The following is a 26,078-nucleotide window of genomic DNA, read 5'->3' on the forward strand; positions in this document are numbered from 1 at the left end:
AACAGCCCTATAAGTGCTACTACAACTAGTGTACAAATCCATATCATGACAAGAAACACTTAGTTAAGTAGAAAGCAAAACAGTCCATCATTACTTTAAGAAATAAAGGTCAGTCAATCCGAAAATTCTCAAGAATTTTGAACGTATCCCAAAGAGCAGTCTCCAAAAGTAAAATGCTCCCATGAGGATCGTTCCAGGAAAAGACAATCGAGAGCTACCTCTGCTGCATAGGATAAGTTTATTAGAATCACCAGTCTTCAGAAACCACAGGTTTATATAAAAACGTCTCGAATTGCAACAAAGAAACAATTACTTTGGGAGAACAACAAACAGAAGAAACATACTTGGACCAAGAAACACAAGGAATGGATATTCGATTAGTCAAAAACTGTCCTTTGTCCAAATTTGAGATTTTTGGACTTTGTTAGACATACAGGTGTTGAATGGACATTTACTGAATTTGTGTTTTATAAGAATTCAGCACCTCTGAGAACATCTTTCATATTGTTAAAAAAAAAAAAAAAAAACTTCCAGGTAACTACTTCATGAGGCTGACTGAGGGTATGCCAAGAGTTTGCAAAGCTGTCATGAAAACTAAATGTTGCTACTTAAAAATAAATAAATTGTATATATATATATATATATATATATATATATATATATATATATATATATATATATATATATATATATATAATAATAATGATCTAATAGAGACTAATTGTGGAATGGGATGTTCAGAAACTACATATAAATCTTATGGTTAAATGACCACAGACTTTTGTCCATGTGGTCTATGTACAGTAATCATCTGCCACTGTGACATAATTTGAACAACTGCAATTGCAGAAGTGAAATCATATGCCACGCCCTTGTTGATTTCCTCTTTGTGTGTTCCCCTCAGTGGGACCCAAGTGTTACCACAATGAATAACCCGGTAAATTTCTTAGTACAATGGAAATTTTAGTTGTTTTTGCATGCAATAACTTATTGCTTTAAATATCCGATTTAACACTGTTTAGATTTTACACACAAGTTGCATAACTTTATTAATTTTATTGCTTTATTTAAGCTATATAATTACTATGCTAGGTGTTATGCAAAACACAACATACAACTTATTACAATAATTTCTAATATAATTTCAAATGCAGAAAATCATCATTCTAAAAATGTTAATTAGCTACATATTCAGGTAGTGCAAATATTTCATTAATTCAACTAGATTAATTTCTAGTTAAAATACTGTGTTAAAGAATATATAATGGCATGTAACAGATTTACTCACAAGTCTGCTCCAAAGTAACCTGCGCTTCTGTTTCAGCATCTCCAGAATCCGGTTCCTGGTGGATAGTATCTGTAAAGCAACGTTCATAAGCACTATTTACAATAAACTGTAGAATCGTTTCAGCTTTACTATGATATTCAACGTGGAGTGCAAAAATATGATCAGACTATAGTGAACTAAACTATGTTCAACTAAATTACAACTAACAAAACCACGATTAGACAAACTACACTGAGCTAAATAATGACTAGCTTAACTACAATAAACAAAACATTTACAGCATTTAGCAATATTCAGAGTGACTTCCAATCATCTTATTTATACAATGAGCAGTTGAAAGTTACTCAAGAGTCCAGCAGTGGCAGCTTGATACTAATGGGATTTTAACCCTGATCAGAAGTCCAAAGGTTTAAGGGTTAAAGGTTAAGGAGCAGCAGCTTAAAGGCGCTGAGATTTAAACTTTCCGATTGCAAATCCATCATCTTATCCATTGAGCTACCACTTCCCAAAGCTAAGACATTTTACAATAAAAGCATCTGACAGACACCCCTTATCTAATTCAACTACAAGTTATCTGATTTATATAACTGAATAGTTGGGGGTTAAGGAGCAGCAGCTTAAAGGTGCTGAGATTTGAACTCATTACCTTCCACTCAGAAATCCATCATTTTATCTCCTGAGCTACCACTTCCCTTATCTATGTCCAACTAAACTGCAGTGAAGTAAATCATGACTAGCCAAACTACAATGGACTAAAGTTTTACTTTCATTTGACTTAAATTTTTACTTTAATTTTACTGTGAGCAACTGCAACCCAACAATTTAACTATAGGATCAATAAAGTATCCTGATTCTGATTCTGCTTGAGGATGATTATATACAAACTGAGCAAAACTGATTATCACACCTTTCCCATAACAGTATAAAATTCAAATAAACAACCTCGGTTAACATGACTCAAAAAACTATTTGTACATTTTGCATGTGCTGGAAAAAACTGAAACCTATAATGATACATAAAGAGCTAATTGAGGCCAGAACACCCACGCACCCACCCACCCTTCTAATTCTATCTTTGTACTGTATTTTCCATTGATTTGTGTTTAGCCATTTTATACCTTCATACCCAAAAACCAAAAAGAAATGGTTTTTTTGGAAAAGTTAGTCATGACTCATGGTGAGATAAACATAAGTGTAGTTAAAAGACAATATATTGATACAATAATGATACAATAATATTAATAATATAAGCATACACTATATGGACAAGTGGGACACCTGACCTTTCCAGCTATATGTGGTTCTTCCCCAAATACTTACCACAGAGTTAAATGGAAATACTTGTATAGGATTTATGTGGATGTGCTGGCATTAAATTTTCCCTACACTTAAACTTTAAAACTGTTCCAGCATGACAATGCTGATGTGCAAAAAGCCAGCTCCATGGCAATATGGTATTGAACAGTTGGAATAAAAAACACATTTGGGATTAATTGGAATGCTGACTGCACCCCAGGCTTCCTCCCGTGAGTTTACCAACACCCTTGTGGGTGAATGAGCACAAATCTCCATAATCACACAACAAAATCTAGTGGAACATCTTCCCAGAAAAGTGGATTTTTTTTTATAACAGCAAATAGGAAATAAATGTGAAAAGGGAAGTTTCAAAAAGTACATATGAATCTTATGGTCAGGTGTCCACAATCTTTTGACCATATAATTTATAATGTAACCTAGATGCATTGCATTCAAATTGTTCACTTTGTATAGATAATAATAATCTATTGTTTTCTTTTTTTTTTACCTGTGAAGATGCTGTTTGGTGTAATACCAGTCACAGGAGAGATGTGTGTTACAGTCGTTGCTAAATAAGTGACATAAAAATAAATCATTATTAAGATGCCTACAAATACTGTACTGTTCTGAACCAGGTTGTAATCGCAAGGAGTGTCTGACCAACATTTTCTGACCAAACAGAATCAAATATTTATATGAACATAAATTTGTATTTACACAAATTCATTTGTGTGGAAAAAACTGTGTACAATTGTTAAATCGGATGCAATTGACCACTTTTGCATTATGGGTAATTCAAGCATCACTCACAGATCTGCTCTTCAGTGCTTTCCTTTTCAGTAACTCCAGATCCATTGTCCTCCTCACAGTGAACTGAAGAATACATCAAAAAGATGTATGACCTTTATGCTATGATCATCGTCTATCACAATACTGTTATTTTGCTATTAGCAGTAGCTCTGATTAGTTTCACGTGTTAGAGAAGTAGTGAGTCATGGCAACCTTCGGTCACAGAGATGTTTCCACTTGCCCGGGTCTCTTTGTTATGTTATTTAAACCTGTGATATCATGCAAATGACTAATAGTCTTGATGTTCAGGCTCTGTTTGGATTGGTTTGGGTTGACAAAGACGGGCTTCTTCTATGTGAAACTGTTTGCCTTCACTGTCAACATTACCATCCTACAATCGATAAATAAGCAATTCATACAACTATTTATGTTTTAAATTTCTAAGAACTGTTTCAAGCTGTAAAAAAGACAAACTTTTGAAATGAACTGGCAAGGGCAAGTCCTGAATCTTAATTTTTTTAGGCTTGAGATAATCTTTTTCAATTGGCAGATGAGTATAAATGAGTAATGAGTAAAAATGTCACACAATAGGTTTATTGTATTGATTTTGCAATACTGAAAAATGTTTTTCACCTGGTAACAGGTCACTTTTTGCACTATATCCTCACAAGGTGAAAAAAGTTTACAGTTACAGAGAGAGAAAAACTCACAGTCTACATTGATTCAATTAGTATTTAGAGTTATTAATCAAAGTCTTGAGTTATTAGCCTGATTAATGTTCAAAGATAATAGTTGACTATTTTTATTCCTTTATGTTGTACATACAGTAAGGAAAATAAGTATTTGAACACCCTGCTATTTTGCAAGTTCTCCCACTTAGAAACCATGGAGGGGTCTGAAATTGTCATCGTAGGTGCATGTCCATGGTGAGAGACATAATCTAAAAAAATTAATCCAGAAATCACAATATATGATTTTTTAACTATTTATTTGTATTATACAGCTGCAAATAAGTATTTGAACACCTGTCTATCAGCTAGAATTCTGACCCTCAAAGACCTGTTAGTCTGCCTTTAAAATGTGCACCTCCACTACATTTATTATCCTAAATTAGATGCACCTGTTTGAGGTCGTTAGCTGCATAAAGACACCTGTCCACCCCATACAATCAGTAGGAATCCAACTACTAACATGGCCAAGACCAAAGAGCTGTCCAAAGACACTAGAGATAAAATTGTACACCTCCACAAGGCTGGAAAGGGCTACGGGGAAATTGGCAAGCAGCTTGGTGAAAAAAGGTCCACTGTTGGAGCAATCCTTAGAAAATGGAAGAAGCTAAACATGACTGTCAATCTCCCTCGGACTGGGGCTCCATGCAAGATCTTACCTCGTGGGGTCTCAATGATCCTAAGGAAGGTGAGAAAACAGCCCAGAACTACACGGGAGGAGCTGGTCAATGACCTGAAAAGAGCTGAGACCACCGTTTCCAAGGTTACTGTTGGTAATACACTAAGACGTCACGGTTTGAAATCATGCATGGCACGGAAGGTTCCCCTGCTTAAACCAGCACATGTCCAGGCACGTCTTAAGTTTGCCAATGACCATTTGGATGATCCAGAGGAGTCATGGGAGAAAGTCATGTGGTCAGATGAGACCAAAATAGAACTTTTGGGTCATAATTCCACTAAACGTTTTTGAAGGAAGAAGAATGATGAGTACCCTCCCAAGAACACCACCCCTACTGTGAAGCATGGGGGTGGTAGCATCATGCTTTGGGGTGTTTTTCTGCACATGGGACAGGGCGACTGCACTGTATTAAGGAGAGGATGACCGGGGCCATGTATTGCGAGATTTTTGGGGAACAACCTCCTTCCCTCAGTTAGAGCATTAAAGATGGGTCGAGGCTGGGTCTTCCAACATGACAATGACCCGAAGCACACAGCCAGGATAACCAAGGAGTGGCTCTGTAAGAAGCATTTCAAGGTTCTGGCGTGGCCTAGCCAGTCTCCAGACCTAAACCCAATAGAGAATCTTTGGAGGGAGCTCAAACTCCGTGTTTCTCAGCAACAGGCCAGAAACCTGACTGATCTAAAGAAGATCTGTGTGGAGGAGTGGGCCAAAATCCCTCCTGCAGTGTGTGCAAACCTGGTGAAAAACTACAGGAAACATTTGACCTCTATAATTGCAAACAAAGGCTACTGTACCAAATATTAACATTGACTTTCTTAGGTGTTCAAATACTTATTTGCAGCTGTATCATACAAATAAATAGTTATAAAATCATACATTGTGATTTCTGGATTTTTTTTTTAGATTATGTCTCTCACAGTGGACATGCACATACGATGAAAATTTTAGACCCCTCCATGATTTCTAAGTGGGAGAACTTGCAAAATAGCAGGGTGTTCAAATACTTATTTTCCTCACTGTATAACCAAAATGTTATGAAGAGCATTAAGACGGGGGCAGCAGTCTAAGCAGATTCCCCAGACACTTCTCCGTGTCCAGGGATCGGGCTGTCAAGGCCCCCGCCTTCGACTGCTGCCCAATCCTCTCAGCACCGGTCCCTTACGGTCCCTCCTGCAGGTGGTGAGCCCACGGGAAGGCGGCCCCACGTCGCTCCGACGTCACGGTCCTTGATTTATTTTTCTCGTAAGGGTCCCCTGGAGCACAGAGGGTTAAGGGCCTTGCTCAAGGGCCCAGGAGTGGCAGCTTGGTGATACCAGGGCTTGAACCCCCGACCTTCCGATCGGTAACCCAGCGCCTTCACTGCTGGAGCCACCACTCCCCCACCCAAAGATTGATATGCAAATAACATCAATTTGAACTTGTGTCTGGAAAGTTCAGGAATTAAACACTTGCTAGATCCAGTAAATACCCAAAATACTGTGCACAATTAAATAATATGGCAATAGTTTTGTCTGTGTCTATTCTTAAAACTGGAATTTTCTCCTGAACTCATGCTATGAATCTAAATTAATATTTTTTTAACCCTAATATACAATGTCTTTTTTCATTTATTAGCATTCAGCCAGAGTAGCAGACTTCACACGGATGTTTATCTATTATTTTGTGTTGTAATTTTGTTTCTGACTCTACCTCCTGACAATCAGACAGCAGGAGTAAATGAGATTTCGCTCTTTTAGCAAATCTTCAACCCACACCACCCCGAATTATTATCACAGCCCTAATTTTAATTTTACTTTTCTCACAATGCACAAAATCTAACCCCTACATAGCTCAGAAAATACACTCCTACATAGCTGCTATATAGGTTTGAATCAGATAACCAAGCCACATAGAGGAAAATACACACATACAGAGTATCTGTCACATATAAGAGCAGCATCTGCATGTTCAGACATCACCACTCAGAAGTAGACAGACGGGAAGCTGATTTGTTAGAGTAGAGTGTATAGATGAGGAAGTGAGACAGTTGGATAGACTGAAGGACTACAGCACTGCTGCATCACTTTTAGACAGAGATGAGGTAGGCGCTAAATCCCCGCTTGACAATGTGGGTAATGCATAAAACCATAAAACAAAGCGAAAGCAGACCAAAAAGTTTAAACTTAGAAATTCACACTAATCCACTTTCAGTCAGCGTCTTTTCTGCTGTGATGACCAAGTGACTACTGATAATACACTACAAGCGTATAATTAATTAAACTATTTGACTATCTACAGTATCTGCAACAAGGAACTAGAAGTTACTCTTATTAGCACATGAATCATGATTGATTCATTTCCTACCTACATCCTGCCACATATGTTCTAATTTCATGTTTTAAGTGTTTATACATTGTAACCCTGGTGACAATGGGATTCCCATAGTCAACTTACAAAGGGTGAGTCATTTCTTAGATGTTTCATTCGACTGAGCTAAAGATACATTACAAAACACATAACTTATATCTAAAGTCCCTGTAAAGTTTACAATCCCTGTGAAAACCACCTACTAGCCTATTAGCTAGCTGCTGAATGAGCTACAATAACTTAGCACTTTAGCACTAGCGAATTTAGCACTAACGCTCCTTATTTAAATGCTTTTTTTGCCCTTTTGTGTGACTTCATTGTGTTATTTATTTTTTTAATCTCTAATCCACGATCCTTATCGTGTGACTCATATGCATGTGTCATCTTGTCTAGATTTCAACGGCATGTCTAAAAGAGCTTTTAAAGGAGAGGAAAACTGGGAGGATATATGGAAAGAAAACATGAAAAACAATGTAAAAAAAAAAAAAAAAAAGGGAGTGAATATGAATACAGCCTAGCATTGCACTCTAGGACAAGCTTGTACACTTTTTGTAATGCACTAATTGCTATTTTATCAAACAAATTAAAAACAAACAATAACATTTATAAAATAAATTAAATTTGTTTGTACGTGTTTCACATGAACAATGATGTAAAAAGAAATAATTTACCTCCATTGCAGTAGTTTAAGAACACTTGCCAGGTAACCAGATGGTTTCACAAGCTAGCTAATGAGCAGGTTAACGGTTTAGCTGACTAGCATCAATCGGTTAAGCTTGTCATATAAACAATGTAAAGACAGACTGCTGGTGCATATGAGACAAAAGTGTCAAGACTATTCAGATTCCCCCGAAAAAAAAAAAAAAAAAAATCGAGAGAGATATTCTTCACATATCCCAGGTGTTAAGAAGCTTGGGTCAGAACGCAGGGTCAGCCATGATACAGCGCCCCTGATTTACTGTCCTTTTAAAAAATAACACATCGTTCAGCCATTATTGTCTGAATAACTGGCAACAAAAGGTGAGAACACCCCAAGGGAACATGTCAAAGCTGTGTTCAAAGTGTCAATATTGTGTGTGAGCACTGTTGTTATCCAGCACTGCCTAAATCCTCTTGGGCATGGAATTCACCAGAGCTGCACAGGTAGTTACTGGGATCCTCTTCCACTCCTCCATAATGACTTCACCGAGCTGCTGGATGTTAGATACATTTCGCTTCTCTACCTTTCACTTGAGGATGCCCCACAAGTGCTCAAAAGGGTTCAGGTCTGGAGACAGCAACTCCATCAACCTTAGCCTCCTCAGCAAGGCCGTTGTCATCTTGGCAGTGTGTTTGGGTTTGTTATTATGTTGGAAAACTGCCGTTTGGCCCAGTTTCTAAAGGCAGGGCATCATGTTCTGCTTCAGAAAGTCACAATACCAGCAGTACTCATGCCCCAGACCATGATGCTCCCATCACCATGCATGACTGTAGGCAAGATGTAATTTTCTTGGTTCTCCTCACCAGGGGGTCACCCCACATGCTGGACACCTTCTGAACCAAACAAGTTTATCTTAGTCTCATCAGACCACAGGACATGGTTCCAGTTATTCATTCTCTTGGACAGTCTTCTTTCTTGTGAGCCAGCTTCTGAAGAGGCTTTCTTCTTGGACTACTTGTGCCATGTTAAACATCCAGTGGTCAGTATGAGAGAATTGTCCTTAAAACACCACATTTTAACTGCTCTAATACAAGACAAACCAATTGAAGATGAAAGTGATGAATAGGACATGTGTGGCTTTTCATGGTTAAACATTTTGACAATAATCGCTGTATGTTGAGTCATTTTTAAAGGACAGTAAATCTGTGCTGCTATACAAGTCGCACATTGACAACTCTAAAATCTATCCAATTTAAATTTCTATATTATTGTCCCTTGAGAAGATATACTAAAATAGGTGTACTCACTTTTGTGACAAACTGTATATGTGTATGTATATATATATATATATATATATATATATATATATATATATATATAAGATTGGTTATATAAAAATCTTCTTCATAAATTTAGTTTCTTCTACGAAAAATGAAAGAGATACTCAAAGACACAGGAAAGTTAGAAGAGTAAAAGAAAAAAAAAAAACGAGCAAGAGAGAGAGAGAAATCTGACTGTAAGACAAATCAGTTACTCTGTTCACACCTACCAGACTCGGTCAGACAGGCAGTCAGTGCCAAGATCAACAGCAACACTTCGGGGGTCATTTCCCACAATCCTCTTTGGCAGTAGTGGCCCTTACTCTGGGCAGAGACAGACATAGTGCCATAGCACCAACCCTCCGTCATGACATCCTGCTTCCTCTTTCAGCTTTGACTCACCTAGAGGAGGAAAAAAAAATCTCTCTCTTTCTTCCTCTCTCTCTTTCTCTCTTTCTCTCTCTCTCTCTCTCTCTCTCTCTCTCTCTCTCTCTCTCTCTCTCTCTCTGTTTCTCTCTCACTTTCTCGTTCTGGGTGCCTGTGTGTGTGTGCGGATGTGATGCAATCTACAGCGAACTTGTTGCTACAGGTCACACTCACTGTGAAAACAGATTCTTGCAGCCGAAGTATGCGGCCTGACCAAATATGTGTATGCGTGTGTGTAAAAAAGGAGAAAGTAGACATTGCAGAGTATATGGGGAGTGGTAAAGGCATTAGGCACACCAAACTGGAGGAGTTACAGCAGCTGTTTGCAGCCATGTGTGGGTGTGTTGTAGTAGCAGTGGTAGTTGTAGTGGTAGTAGTAGCAGAAGTAATAATAAAAAAAAAAGCAACATAGCATCAGGCTACGAGATAAAAAATCCTGTTCGTAACTAGTGTTTTGGATGGACAACCGATTGAATGCCATGAGAATGCAAACAAGCAAATGCTATCATAAAAAAGTTTGCAGTGACCTCCAAATGTTATTTAACAAAATATTACGTTAGGGCATCTAAACTTTAAAACTTTATGGCCACTGTTTAGGCATAACATTATGACCACCTGTCTAATATTGTTTTGGTTCCCCTTTTGCTGCCAAAACTGTTTTGACCTGTCGAGCATTAACAGTATTAACCTCTTCTGTTTATCGTCTGTTGTATTGGACCACACGGTCCAGCCTTCTCTCCCCACGTGCACCAATGAGCCTCGGCCACCCGTGATCCTGATGCCGGTTCTCCACTGTTCCTTCCTTAGAGCACTTTTGATAGATTCTGACCTCTGCAGAGCAGGAACATCCAACAAGAGCTGCAGTTTTGGAGATGCTCTGACCAAGTCGTCTAGACATCACAATTTGGCCCTTGTCAAACTCGCTGAAATCCTTTTGGTTGCCCATTTTTCCTGCTTCTAACATGAATTTGAAGGTCACATCACTTGCTGCCTAATATATACACCCACTAACAGGTGCCATGATGAAGTGTTATTCACTTCACCTGCCATAATATTATAATGCAATAATGTTATGCCTGGTCGGTATATTTGCCCATGCCTCATTTTATTTATGTATTATTAAAAACACATTTTCTTGAATCAAAATTCAAATGTGGAATAAAGAATGAAGAATGTCAATAACTTTGTTCTTGTTTTAAGGTTAATTGAGAAAAAAAATCAATTGTGGGATTGAGAAATACCAATAGATTTGTCCATGTTCATTGTATAGCAGTGTATTGTGTAGTCTAGTATTGATAGATATTTCACTTTATTCATCCCAGAGAAAAACTCACAAATAATATTTTTTAAACATATGGTTTGACTGGGGCTGGAATCCTGGACATTTGCCATGTAAAGCACACATGATCACTACACTATGGAACCCTACATCTATTGGGGCTCAGTAGATACCAACACATGATTTAAATTTTGGCAAAGGTGTTCTCATTTTCCTTAATGGTATCCACTAGACACAATATTCCCTCTATAGTAGATTACAGGGACTAATCTTTAATCAGGTATGCTGCATTGGATGAAACTTTATTAGTGTTCAAGTGTTTGACACCAAGATTATTAAAAATATATATAATTTACGGGAATTATGTGTATTTATCCATGATGAGCAGCCTGGGGTGATTGTGGCAAGAAAAAACTACCTTAGATGGAGGAAATAACCTTGAGAAGAAGCAGACTCAAAAGAGGAATCCACTCTCATTTGGGTGATATCAAGAGTGTGTTCATAAATCTTAAAAACAATACAAAACCCCAGGGAGTGAGAAATACCATGAGCACTGGAGTGTGTGATTATAAGTAATGTCCTTTCTATAGTCTTATACAGTCAGTTGCATTGTGGAACCAGGAGCTACTGATCAACTCATAAAATAGCTCAACATCTGAGATCATCATAAATCCAACACCAGCTTCTCCATGCCAGAGCCTTTAAATGATCAAAGAAGTCCAATGACCAAACTCTACATGAAGTGGCATCCAACGTGCACTGGTACATTTGTAGATGGGTTGGAATGCTTGGGGGTTGGGGATCTACTCTTTGAAGGTCCATAATCTTCATGAGGTGGGACACAACTGGAGCTGGCACAACCTCGGGATACCTCGGATGGGTAGAGAAAGAAAAGCAGAGGAGAGGAATTAGCGTAGCTGCTGTTCATAATATTAACAAGCACAAGGTGATAATGTGCATTTAATCCGATGTACAAGGATATGCACAAGGTTATGATATGTGATTATGTGTAGGCCTTGCTAAATATATACATCTTAAACTGGGAGAGTGTTTCTGAGTCCTGAACACTGTCAGTTTAAGAGCTAAATGTGAGAATGATCTACAGCCTTTAGTGGACTTTGCTATTCTAGGAACTACTAAAAGTCCAGAGTTTTGAGATCTCAGGAAGCGTAACTGATTGTAGCGTGTTAGAAGACTGGATAGATACATGGGAGCTAAACCATTTAGGGCTTTGTAGGTAAGTAGCAATAATTATAGTTATATAGAGTTATATTCTCTCGACCTTGTGAGAACTCTGGCTGCTGCATTGTGGACTCTGGATTTAAACCAACTTAATGCTTGTCCCTGAATGCTGATGTAATTCTGTAAACGATCCAGTAGAAAGTCATGATCTATAATGTCGAATATTTTCTAAAATCTTAGACATAAATGGGAGATTTGAAATGGGTCTGTAATTTGCTAGTTAATTTGGATCCAAATTAGGTTTCTTAATGAGGGGTTTAGGGACGTGGCCTAAAGATAGCAAGGAGTTAAAAATATTGAAAAGAGGTTCACCAACTATATATATATATATATATATATATATATATATATATATATATATATATATATATATATATATATATATATATATATATATATATATAAAACACTTCTTCAGTAATTTAGTTGAAATAGGATCTAACAGACATGTTGTTGATTCGGCTTTGGTTATAATATCATACAGCTGTTTCTGCCCTATACTTGTACAGCATTGTAATTGTAATTGTGGAGCTTTAGGTGAGACTGGATCACAAGATCCTGTCAGAGGTTGGACCTCCACGATTATGTTTCTAATACTTTCAATTTTTTTGTGAAGAAATTCATAAAGTCTTCACTACTAAACTGTGATGAAACGGCTAGTCAAATGCGATCACAGAACACAAGCTAGCTAATTAGAGGGTTAATGGTTTAGCTGACTAGCGCAAATCTGTTAAGCTTTTCATATAAACAGCTTAAGACAGACTGATATTGCACTTGATATCCAGATTTTCCAGAGACGTGTTGGTGAATTCATTAGCAAAATTGTAGAGACAGAAGATATTTACTTGTCACACATACATTAGTGATAGGAAGATCGGATCACTTTAGTGATTTGGTTCTTTGAATCTCATTCATGGAAATTAATTAATCTTTCTTTTTTGTATCATTTACTTCCTTTCATTCCTTTAATCAAAAATAAGATAAAATGTTACATTTTTAATAAGCAGATCCGCCAAAACATCAACATACATGAACTTTGACTATAGTTCCAATAATGAAAACGTGACAATGCCATGTTATTAGTTCTTTTGTCACATGAATCCCTTAATTATTGGAAAAAATATTAATTAAATAAATAATTAATCTTTTAAAATAAATATTAAAGATTCAGACCAATAAAAAAACCCTGATCTATTGCATTGTGTAGTGTCTATGGGAATCACATGACAAAAGAACAAGCATTTTGGACCAGAGGACTCACGAGATGAACTACTCAATTCTGTTTCCTGTACAAAAGATACAGAGATTTTGCAATGATTTTACATTAACATTTAAAACCTTTCGACACATATCCCAAGTGTTAGAAGGCTGGGGTCAGAGCGCAGGGTCAGATAGGATACAGCGCCTTTGGAGCACAAAAAGTTAAGGGCCTTGGTCAAAAGCCCAACAGTGGCAACGTGGCAGTGCTGAGGCTCAAACCCTGACCTTCTAATCAGTGACCCAGAGAATTAACCTCACTGTATGCTCACTATAATATTCGGGGAGCTTTCAGAGCTTCCACTGGGGAAATAGACGAAGACCCCAGGGCAGACTCAGGACAAATGGAAGAGATTATATCTCATATGGTAAGAACCTGGAATTTGTGTCAAGTCTAAACTGGCCTTCTCAGCCTGTCAACAGTTTGAAGCTCAACATATAAATCACCATGAATGGATGGTGTTTAATTGAGTTTGATTTGTACCCAAAAACAAAACAATACAGATGCCAGTGTATGACTATACAAAAGCTGTCACGACTAAATGTTTTGTGATCTCGACATAGCAGATGTTTTCTCGTTATCACAACATCATTTTCTCGCAATCTCAACGTAAATACCAGTAATTGTATCATGAAAAAAATCTCGTTAAGGTTTTTTGGTGTCTATCAAAGTTACTTATTTCCTGCAGTGAATATTCACTTAATCTCTAGTTAGAGTCCTTGATCAAAGTAAAAGCGGATGCAATCATCCATGATCATGCTATGATTCTGCATCTAGAACATGCTGTTATGACGAATGCACAGACAAATTCACTACTGATCACAAGTCGAGATCATGAGAAATTTAAGCTGTGTGTGGCAGGATCACAAGAAAACAACTTTTGTGAAGTCGAGCTCACAAGAAAACAACTTTTGTTATGGCACACCGCCACCTTGTGTCTGAACAGGAGTACTGCACCACTTGGACCCCTCGGTAACATTCATGCATGCATGATTTAATTGTTATTAAACCTCCATTAACGCGCGTACAAACCGATGGACAACCAAATACCTTTATCGGTGTGTTAATAACATTAATATTCATTTGACCTATTGGTTTTACAAACAGTGCAAAGAGGGAAAACCGCGCATGCGCAGTGGCATCGCCACGCTGTTCAATCACTGTTGGCGGGAACAAGAGCAACAAAAACAACAAAAAAACAGCCGCATCAGCAACTTTTTGACTTTCTGACAGAAGAACTTCGTTGAACTGAAGAAAATGGTGCGTTGTATTTCTAGTTTTATTCGGGAAAATTGAAAGGTGGGAAGAGCTTGATATGGCCACGTAGACATCGAGGCTGGTTTTGGTGAGGCGGTTAGCTTTGTTAATAATAACACGTAGAAGCGTGGTAAAGTTTATGCATTTATATAATTTGCGTAAAATACTATGAATTGGAAACAATTAAACGATAAACAATAGACAGGTTTATGAGCGGAAGTGGGCGCCTCGCTGACACTCAGTTCCCGTAGTGTAGTGGTTATCACGTTCGCCTAACACGCGAAAGGTCCTCGGTTCGAAACCGGGCGGGAACAAGTGTGAAAATATTTTCTCTTAAAATACTTCTGTTTAATGAAATATTTATCATTTCTCTCATACATGTTTCATATATTCCTGCACATTTTTTTTATAAGTAGAGTTAAATCTCTAAAGTCTATTATACAGACATTTTGAGTTGCCAGTTTATGTGATATCCCTCTTTATGAACAAAATGTAATCTTCCTATAAGAACACTGCAAAATGAAATTATTTAGACTATTAAGGAGAGATAATGCTTCATAAACAATATTCACATAATATTTTACTGGGTAGATTATTTTATTAGATAAAATGTAAAATTTTGTATTATTTATATTTTCCAGAACTGCACTTTTTTTTTTATAAGTGGACAGCTATAATATCTAATATCTATTATACAGACTTTCCCGGTTGCCAGGTTATTATCTAATGTCTTTCTCTATAAACATCATATAATCTTTCCATAAGAACACTGACATTCCACTCTGAGAATCGCCTTATTGGATGTTTTCAATCCGTATCACCCGAGTAAATCTTTTTTGTCACAGCAAGTTAATTCGGGAGATTGTTGGGTTCCTGTATGTAGAGTATCGTGATTAATTGCATGGGAAAGATGAGACATTAAGCTGAGTTTTGCCTGTTCGGAAAAATAAATCTGTGAAACCTCTCCACAATAACATTAGTAAAGAGACTTATTTTATTAATAAAGAAAATTATTAACATTTTCAAGGCTGGTAAAAGTCACAAACGTCACAGAAGTTAAAACATTTGTCCTTAAATTTTGTGATTTCGTGGTGTGATAATACTTCATATATAATGTATTTTTACTTTCTGCATTTTCTCCAAACAGTCAAAGAAGAAAGGCCTAAGCCTGGAGGAGAAAAGAAGCCGCATGATGGAGATATTCTTTGAAACGGTAACTGAGTTTATTCTTAGTTGAAATGTTGGATGACCATTTTATGTGAGTTTAGTTGATTATAAAATTTATTCATCAATATAATTAAATGAAGTGTGTTTAAAAAGTTACCACATAATTATAGAGTTTGAGTTTGAGAGGATATTTATATTTTTTCATAATATTTGTACTATATTTTTGTGTTCATAACTGATTACTGGTAACTGATGCTTATTTGGATATCATTGAAATTGCTACGTCTTTGTTTCGTCTATAATAGAAAGATGTGTTTCAGCTGAAGGACCTTGAAAAAATCGCCCCAAAAACCAAAGGAATCAGTAAGTAATGTCCTAATACTTATAGGTGCCTGAGGAAACTCCAGTGAAGTCTGAACTAGATGTTTTACTGATATAAAATGTTTTTCAAGTTAATATCTGAACTGTTATCATAGTTTATCATGGTATAACCTAGAGGTCAGCTGTGGATTTTTCTGATATCGATAGCTAGGCTGGATCGTATTTGCTGACAACCGATTAATCAAGTTTTTAAAATAGACACTGGATAAACAAACCAACACTCCATGGAAAAATAATACTGAACTTTATTACAACAAAAAGTACCAAGTCATTAAAAATGTGCTAAATGAAATTAATATATAAATGATATTCATAAATAAAATGATTAATAAATTATAATGAATAAATATACTATAGCGCTCTCTGTGCAGTGTGTCTCCCGTGTCAAAACAAATGTGGCATCCTCTAGAGGCCGCTCTAATGCTGTATAATGACAGCGGATTTTCTCAGCCGCAACCCGGAACAACTATCGGTATGGATTTTCTCCGATAACCGATAGTTCCAGCGAACAAATATTGATCAGCAAAAACGATGAATCGGTCAACCTCTAGTATAAACTATATAAAACATCTTGTGAGCTAACTTAAAGGTTAATTCTAATGATTCTAAACCATTTCCTTGAAATAATCCAAAAACAAGACACATTATGTGACATTTGTCAGGACTACAAAAGTGAATTTGAAATTTGCTTGCCCACCTTCATTTCTAGTTTAACCTGATTAGTCTGTGTTGTGTCCTGTGCAGCTCCAATGTCAGTGAAAGAAGTTCTGCAGAGTCTGGTGGACGACAACATGGTGGACTCGGAGAGAGTCGGAACCTCCAATTATTTCTGGGCTTTTCCTAGTAAAGCTCTTCACGCCCGCAAACGCAAACTGGAGGACCTGGAGAAACTGGTGAGAACCACGTTGCAAATTCAGTACTGGCAGTCCACTTTCACTGAACTGTAATATAAGGCTTGAAGGATGGATGTGGGGATGGATGTTGTTTTTGTCAGGATGTTGCTGTCACCTGTGTCTCATTCTCTTGTGTGTGTTTAAGTTGCCATGGTACTCAGTTTCATTGCGCTGTGTTTAATGCTAAGACTGATCTCTTCTGTCACTTGTAGGTCACATTATTGTTTTTACCTGTTAGATTATTAAAGTTCTTTTGTGATTGTGATTTTTTTTTTTAACCAACAGAACTTTTTCTGTTGGTTTACTTCTTTGAGGAGATGTGTTTTCTTTTCTAATGTGTTCTAATGACTGTTCTAATGCACCAAAGAAGCGCATGTCATAAGTTTCTCTTTTTCTGCAGCTTGAGGACGGAAAGCACCGATGTACCGGTCTTCAGCAGGCCGTTGAAAAAGCCAAAGATGGACGAGAAGATACCGTAAGCTGTCTGTTTAGCACTTATTCAGTCATAACTGAACTTTACATAATATAACATAGTTGTATATTACACCCCCTGGTTTAATATCAGATTCTGTACTTTATAATACACTATAATGTTGTTCAGTGTGACTAATCCAGTACAAGACACTAATCCACCAATACAGTACACACAGATAATAAACACTGAGAGTAAAAAGACAAGTAAAACATACATACTGTATGAGATTCCTTGAGAAAAATTATAATATACACTATATGGACAAAGGTATTGGGACACCTGAGACCCAAACCTGTTCCAGCATGAAGATATATATAATAGGGGCCTATTATACAAAGCCAGCTCCATATGCTTTACATGGATTGGAGTGGAGAATCTTGAGTGACCTGCTATAGAGCTATAAACTCAACCCTAGTGAACACCTTTGGGATAAACTGGAGCTCTGACTGCACCACAGGCCTCCTCACCTATTTCAGTGCCTGACTTTATTAACGCAGTTGTAGCTGAATGAGCAAAAAATCTCCACAAGTACACACCAAAATCTAGTGGTCCATCTTCCCAGAAGAGTGGAGGTTATTATAACAGCAAATGGGGACAAAATGTAGTATGGAATCACATAGCAATTTTAACTTTAGTCCATATACTGAATATACTGTATATTTCTAATCATTTAATTAAATGTGATGCTACAATCAGTGCTTTCAAATAATAAGTAAATCTAAATTCATATGTGTATAATAATCAGTTTAATGGGAGATTCATGGTGCGTTTGGAGGAAATTATAAAAAAAAAAAAAAAAAAAAAAGCATAAAAAAATGCATACATTATTTATAAGGTCAGAGATTAAATTCCAAGAAAGACAAAGGCAAAACAAGGGGAAGGGGAACCTCCTTGAGCTCCATTAGCCGCCTCTAATCTGACATGTTTGTGTTGTAACATGCAACTAATGGTAAACTAATGGTTTCTAAACCAGAGACATAACAGCATCTGTAGCAGAGTTATTAAATTACACACAAACACATAATTGGGCAGGTGGGACCAGTATAAAATTACTGTGCAAAAGTAGCACATTGCATGAATAAGACACCAGTGATTACTTTGTGTTTGGCTGAACAGACATGTTCTTGCATCATCAGCTTTTTAAATAGACCTAACCCCTGTTCATATTTCAATACCATGACTCCCGTCTCCAACTGGTTGATGCTTCAATTGTTATATGAATCGAGACAATGCAGTGTGTGTGTGCGTGTGTGTGTATGTGTGTGTGTGTGTGTGTGTGTATGTGTATGTGTATGTGTATGTGTGTGTGTGTGTGTGTGTGTGTGTGTGTGTGTGTGTGTGTGTGTGTGTGTGTGTGTGTGTGTGTGTGAGATAATGCACTGCATAGAAATCAGCATTCTGTTACTAATTGTTCTTATGTAGTTACACTATTTGACCACCAGAGGTCCCACAAAGTTAAAATATAGCGCAGAGGTGCCCTTTACCTATAAACAGCCAACAATCAAACTTCTTATCTTTTATTGTTTTATAATATTCAGAATGAAAAAAACATTCACTCTAATCCGTTTAACTGACGCTGTTCTATTTCCAAAGATTTCTAGCATTTATAGTATGAGTTCAAAGCCTTATACAGATGTTCAAGCTATAAGAAGTACAATTCATATGCTTGTAACATCAGTGACCTCTGATGAGAGACATAAAGGTGGACCTTTATTTTTTTCATGTCAAATTCACTTACATTTTGTATATTTCATTTCAGTGTTCAGATTTCACAGCTTAAAAATAAGACACAACGTTTTTTTTTTTGGTGAAATTGTATAAATGAGTTATTTTTGAAAATGAAGATACGGTCAAAACCGCACATTGTTGGCATAGTTTATGATTCATAAATAAAATGTTTTTTTTTATTTACAGATTTGATTCAAAATTGTCCGACAATCGAATTGTAAAGCTGGTATTATTCATCAAACTAAAATATCTAAATACGTTTATCTTACAATCTAGTCTGTGTGTATGTGTGTATGTGTGTATGTGTGTGTGTGTGTGTGTGTGTGTGTGTGTGTGTGTGTTTGTGTATGTGTGTGTGTGTTAGGAGGAAAGAGTGACTCTTCGTAAGGAGCTCGCATCTCTGAAAGAGCAGAGAGAAACCCTACGTGCCGAGCTGGAGAAATATAAAGAGTGCGATCCAGAAGTGGTGGAGGAAATGCGTGAGTACAGAACTGAGATCAGGCTCAACACATTAGGACTTTAGTTAGACTGAATCCTATATTATTGAAAAATGTCTAGGAAAGAGGGTGTGGGTTCATTTATTATCCCCTAGAATGAAAAGATTTGATCCTAGTAGGTGTGGTCTAGTTTAGAATGACCTTATCCTCTTTTGCACCAGTACCTTTCTGGGCTTGTAGAATCTACACCCTTTTTCTTTTTTTCTTTTAATATTATTCATTATTTTCACTTATTTCTTGTCACCTCATAAGCTTCTGTATGAAGAAGCCATACACCACCCTGCCTTTCTCGTTTTAATCAAACAAAGCATACAAACAAGGTCAGGTCATGCGTAACGTCATTTTAGCTGAGTCTAACACTCGTGCAAATGGTGAAGCTATTTCATCTTACTATTGGTTTTTATCATGAAACAAATGAACACACAACATTTCTCGAAACACACAGAGAGGGAAAAATAAGCACCAGTCAGACTAGCTAGCAATGTTCAATGAATGAAGTTGTTCTGACACAAAATTCCCAATTGTTTCTATACAATCCACAAAATGTATTGGTTCCTGAACAGTTTTCCAGCAGTACAAGAGTTTAAACAATGTTTAATTGTATTAAATAAAAAGAAAGAAAAAGGTGTACAGTAATCCTTCGCTTTACCGCGGTTCGAATCTTGCCCCCTAATGGTTTATCGCGGAATTGCATTTGCCACATAACTAAATAGTTTAGCTGGTTTTCCTGATCAGCACCCAAAAACACTTATAGGGAATAGTTTTTATTGAGTTTTATGTTGAAATAATTAAATTTATTAATAAAAATATTATTATTGATTATAAAATTAGGTAAAACGTTAATACAGTACAGTTCTGTATATATTAAATAGCATTTTTTGAGTGGTGTCGGTTTATTGCGCCACGACAAACGGGGGATTACTGTATTTAAAATGCAGATGAGTCTATAATATTACAAATCTGTAAAATGTTAACAGTTAAGTACAAAAAAAAAAAAAAAAAGGCTTTCATGATATTTATGAGCGCTTCTGCAGGGTCTTAAAAAGTTGGGGGGGGGGGGAGTCTAAAATGAAAAAATCTAAATTTTAGGTCATAAAAAGTCTTAAATTCGCTGTTCTATGTCCTTAATGATTTTAAACAGTTGTTAATTATCCGATGTCAATGTAACTTTACCTCTAATGCTCATTGAAATGCTCTCGTCGCACTTTAGAATGCTTTTGTTTGTTAGTTTCTGTGGTTTCTGTGGTGGTGTAATTCTTTCTTTCGCAAGTCCAAATATATTCATTTGTATTACGACTCCAAATGAGACCAACATGCAACAGCCAATCAGCTTTCTGGTATTGGAGAGAATCTCTTTTTGGTTGTACCACAGACATGAAACGGATCGTATTTCTCAGCTATGGGGACGTGCAAAGTTTAGCGATACTCGTTTTGAAGGAAAAAAAAAGAGCGAAGGGCTTGGTTAAGGTTAAGGCCAGTTGCTAACAACGTGTTTTTGAAGTCGTGATATCAGTTTTAAATTTCATTCCTTAAGGTCTTAAAAAGGTGTTAAAAAGTATCACATCTTACTTTTTTAAACCTGCAGAAACCCAGTTTATGAGGAAACCAAGATATAAATTACATGCAATAAAAATTGGTCTTGATGACAGAGACTTTTAGGTACAGTATATAAAATGAAGAGGAAAAAAACTAAAGAAACTAAAGCCAGTTTGACATGTAAAATGTGTAGATCTTATATACAGAAAAGTGCACAAGTAGTGCAGAGAAACTGTTCAAGCATATGCAATGTAATCAATAGAAAAAGAATATACCATGCATGTGTATGAAAACACAAGAACTAGGCCATGTGATCATGTAGTGTTGATATCGTATCAAAAAACATGATCACATGGCCTAGTTCTTGTGTTTTCATATTTGAACAAACAGTAATTCTAGGGGTGAGGAACGTCCGAGGAAAAAGAAAGTCGCTAAATGCTAACGTGAGTAATTTAAGTTGCAGTACTTTGATGCGCTCACAGTGAGCAAGTGTTCAGTGGGTGTGTTTGCACATGCATACTTTTTTTTTCTTTCTTTTGGTTAAGCGTTTTATCACACAGTGGGGGGAAAAAAAGCCGATAACATTTACGGTAACCCTGGTTTGCCTAATTAATTGGGTTATGATGAAAGAAATGAGTTCATATGAGAAATGACTCGCTATACAATGACCCAGTTAGCAAGTCTCGCACCAGTTTATTAACTATTGCGAACTAATGATCAGAGACAAATGCAATCCAATACCCCAAAGCTATAAATATAGAATTCAATTCGAACGTCTGTGACATATCACATTTATGGCACTAATGTCTATAAACAGCTTTAGAAGTAACTATAGAAGCTGTTCGAGGCTGCTTTGTACAGATTAACACAGCTGAATTGTGTTTTTACTGGCCGTCAACGACAATAAATCACTCTATGGGTGGTGCTGTATCGATCTGAGCTTCAGCGTGCCTTAACTTGTCCTGTTCTTAAGCTTTGAACACCTAACTACCATCAAAACAGTTACTGCCGCGAGACAAAACAAAACGGTGAGCAGTAACAAGATAATGTTCAGTCAAGTCAAGTGGAAAAGTGGCTGTTAGTCTCTTAGGTTTTAGTTTTTACTATGTTATGTGAGATTATAATTGAATAAATATAAAATGGCTTTTGAAAAGTCATCACTAGAACATTTTGAATAATAACTTTATATTGGTTTTATTAGCATATCCTGAGTTATAGTAGATATTCAATATATATATTCACTATTAGTATATATACATATGCTCATATATACACGCACACAGAATCTCACAAAAGTGAGTGCACCCCTCACATTTCAGCAACCATTTTATTATATGTTCTAAGGGACAATACTATAGAAATGAAACTTGGATTTATTTTAGTGTAGTCAATGTGCAGCTTTTGTAGCAGTACATTTACTGTCCTCTTAAAATAACAAGCCATTGTTGTGTAAATAACTGGCAACAAAAGTGAGTACACCCTCAGTAAACATGTCAAATCTGTCCAAAGTGTGAATATTGTGTGTAAGCACCATTGTTATCGATCACTACCTTAATCCTCCTGGGTATGGAATTCACCACAGCTGCACAGGTTGTTGTTGGGATCCTCTTCCACTCCTCCATAATGACATCATGAAGCTTCTGGATGTTAGACTATAGATGACAATGACCTGAAAAATTGTAATGCTCTATGTTGAGTTTGGTTTCACTAATAATAAACAGACATTTGCATAAAACATCCATATTTCTTTATGCCCATGTTGATTAGAGTATTAAAAATCTTGAAAAGTCATAATTTAAGGTACATATAGAACACATACAAATGTGCGAGTGAGTTACTCAGGACAATCATGCGATTGACAGCCCTGATATATATTATATTCTAAATCCTGGAGTGTGAGTACAGTTTTAAATCAGTGTCAACTCCTCACATGTTCTCCTTAGTGCTGATCATTTTACTCTTTATACATAACAGACCCATGCAGCTGCTAGCTTTTCTTTTCTCAAATAGTGATCACTGAGCGGACAGAATTTGTACAGGAAAATACATGAAAAATGTTCGTTATTAATGTTGTTTTAGAAGTGTAAAACAAACGCTAAAAATTATCATTGATGTGTTTCTGTAGGTAAAGAGAACGCTATAGCGAAGGAAGCTGTATCCAGGTGGACTGGTAAGTTTCAGCTGTAGGAAATAAAACCCTCTGTTTCCCTTTTCAGGGCTTTCGGAATGATTGAATAGCAACTAATCTAGGAACTGAAACGCTTTCCCAGTGGAAATATCGAAACGTCCAACCGCAGAAAGACTGGGCTGTGTCCCAAATTGTCATACTACTGCATAAATGTTATCCCTAGTGCGTACTGTTTAAAGCAATAAGCTAGGCAGATGAGTGTTTAACAAAGACTGTGATGATTTCATAGTTACTATAACTATAACTACCAGTAACTATTGCAGTAGATGGATTAGTGTGCACTGGTTTTGTGTTTGTGTGTGTGTGTGTGTGTAAAAATTTCCTTACCTTATAATACCTTATTCCCAGCATTATATTATGTTAGCGTCACTCTTTTGCTTTTCTTCATTGTCATGCTGCAGTATATTTTTTCGACCTAGATGTTTTGCAGATTTCATCAGGTTCTTCTCCAAGATCTCCCTGTGTTTCTCTCCATCCATTCTACGTTCTGTCTTAACCTAATGTGAAGTCCCTGTAGATAAGAGTCATCCCCATATCATTATACTGCCACCACCATGCTTCACAATCGACTTGGTATTATGTTTTGCGCTTTCAATTTTGACTACAAAGCCTTTGGGCAATTTTTTCCTGGTGTTTTTGTGAAAAAGGGTTCAAATTGACTTTTTTTTTTTTTTTGCCACTCTCCCATGCAAGATAGATGTGTGCAGTGTCTAATATTGTTGCGTGGTGTACATGTGGGCCATAATGCTGTACATGTGGATCATAATGCCATGCATTTCTTTCAATGTTGTTTCCTGTGGTCTCTCTCTCTCCAAGTGTCTCTTTCCCAGTTGTCTAGTTTTGGTAGATGGCCATATTTTGACAGACTGTAGGTCACGTCATGAACTCTTCACTTCTTAATGATGGATTTAACGGTGCTCTGGGGCATCCTTAAAACCTTGGAAGTCTTTTTATATCTCTCAACCGAGCTGTTTCTACCCACAACTTATATTTGTTGCGTTGTTATTTTTGGAGGCCATGCTGCTGCTTCCTTTGTGTGGAGATACAGGGCTGTTGAAAACATCTGTTTTTTTTCAACCTACTAAATAAATGTCAACTGCTGTAATTTCAGGCAGATGTTGGAGAAAGGTGACTATAGGACCTTTTGAAGGAATCACTTATTCCCTAAGTGCTTACTTGTCTGGAATAATGTTGGAAATGGTATATATTAGCTGTTCATTTTGTGAAGTGTTGTGCTTAGATCAGGAAGAAACGAAAATCTGTGAAACTTAATTCATGATTCACAGGTTTGGATTCTCCTGAGGCTCTCGTGTTGACAAACACTTCAAGTAAAGCTACGTTCCAACATTGGTGTAAACACACACATCAATCTGCGCTTTAATTTCATTTCGAGAGAAGCTCCGTTTCTGCTCTAGGGTCTGTTCCATTCCTTTACTGGAGCTCCATAAAGCTTGTTAGATGTAAGTGTATGTTGGTGTAAACCTCTGATGCAACAGCAAATGACTGCAGTAAAAAAAAAGTAAGCAATATTTTTTTCTATTTTCAGGTTTTCTGTATTCATTTATTTATTATTATTTTTTTTTATTAAGTTGAGTTCTCTACCTATACACGACATCTAATAGAACTGCAGGTTAACGCTTCTCAGAACACACGCCGATGTCTGTGAATGTGTCTGCCTCCGCTACAGATTGTTCGCTTCCTGTTGAACAGTTCTTTCTCTTGTGTAACAAGGCCTTGCCGCTCTTAGCCAACACTCCAGATTTGTGAATGACATCGCTGAATCGATTCATTTTTCCCTAGATAATGTGTTTTCTATCAAATCGTGGGCCAAGAGGAAGTTCAGCTTGGATGATAATCGATTGGATAAAGCCTTCGAGATTCCAGAAGACTTCGACTACCTGGATTGACACATACACACATATATATACAATATATCAATACGTTATATATTATTTACTTTAATTCTGTCCATGTGTATAAGTTAATATAAATATCATTAAATGAATGTCATGTCATGTCAAGTTTTGTTTTTGAAGTTTTACACTGGAGCTGCGAGGCTATTGTACATTTCAGCTTCCAGGTGATCGAATGACCTGGAATGAGTATTACATTTCATTTGTTGGTGTAGTTATAATGATAACAGTTTGATATTCTGATTTGCACTCAAAAAGAACTCTGGAGGAAACTCTACCAGATGGTTTGTTTTTTTTTGTTGTTTTTTCCCCTGAACAACTGTTGTGCTTGTATTGTGTTATGTTTTCTATACTGTTTGTTCCTGTCTTTATCATTTTGGTACAATAAATAGTGTATTAATAGGTTATACATTTTGAAATGTACACATTTCTTTGGCATCTATGAGGGAACTATGATTCACTCTACTGCTGCAGTTATAAAGCAATCAGAGGAGAACAGACTGCTGGATGTTTAACTGTAGTGGGCGCACAGACTCAGCAACCGAGGATGCCAGGTTGGCAATTTCCAACTCAGATTTCAATTCTAATTATAAACAGGGTTGGGCAAAGATACATCCAAAATGTATTTTTAAATAAAATATCCTCGCCTTTATATACCTTTAAGTGTATCAAAATAAACTACAAAATACAGCAGCCACATCATGTATCCAAACAAACTACTGTATTTTTTTTTTTATACTAAAAATACTT

General features: G+C 36.6%; 3 protein-coding genes across 6 annotated transcripts in view; 1 reads left to right on the forward strand and 2 right to left on the reverse strand.

Annotated features, from left to right (window-relative positions):
* tmem154 (transmembrane protein 154) overlaps positions 1–9,548 on the reverse strand; it is a 16,566-nt gene extending 7,018 nt beyond the window's left edge. Inside the window, exons 1-4 of one of the 2 annotated variants that reach the window (XM_083532596.1) lie at positions 9,319–9,548; positions 3,395–3,457; positions 3,093–3,152; positions 1,289–1,357 (exon numbers count right to left, since the gene is read on the reverse strand). In XM_083532596.1, coding sequence (XP_083388722.1) covers positions 1,289–1,357; positions 3,093–3,152; positions 3,395–3,457; positions 9,319–9,457 — 331 coding nt within the window. In that variant the 5' untranslated portion in view covers positions 9,458–9,548. The remainder of the gene's footprint in view (positions 1–1,288; positions 1,358–3,092; positions 3,153–3,394; positions 3,458–9,318) is intronic. The other variant, XM_083532597.1, reaches the window with a different exon arrangement.
* The window catches only part of LOC310721180 (craniofacial development protein 2-like), a 437,392-nt gene that overhangs the window by 324,017 nt on the left and 87,297 nt on the right, over positions 1–26,078 (reverse strand). The window lies entirely within an intron of this gene.
* On the forward strand, positions 11,971–25,735 carry mnd1 (meiotic nuclear divisions 1 homolog). 2 transcript variants are annotated; one of them, XM_083532604.1, is made up of 8 exons: positions 11,971–12,030; positions 15,698–15,763; positions 16,023–16,080; positions 16,843–16,991; positions 17,392–17,466; positions 19,559–19,673; positions 23,353–23,397; positions 25,216–25,735. In XM_083532604.1, exons 2-8 carry the CDS (start codon positions 15,740–15,742, stop codon positions 25,320–25,322), a joined length of 573 nt encoding a protein of 190 aa, XP_083388730.1. In that variant the 5' UTR covers positions 11,971–12,030; positions 15,698–15,739; the 3' UTR covers positions 25,323–25,735. The 2 variants fall into 2 exon arrangements, with proteins under 2 accessions (XP_083388730.1, XP_083388729.1); XM_083532603.1 differs by lacking the exon at positions 11,971–12,030 and adding an exon at positions 14,401–14,553.

This window comes from Silurus aristotelis (assembly GCF_946808225.1).
Source record: "Silurus aristotelis genome assembly, chromosome: 27".
Classification (NCBI taxonomy): domain Eukaryota; kingdom Metazoa; phylum Chordata; class Actinopteri; order Siluriformes; family Siluridae; genus Silurus; species Silurus aristotelis.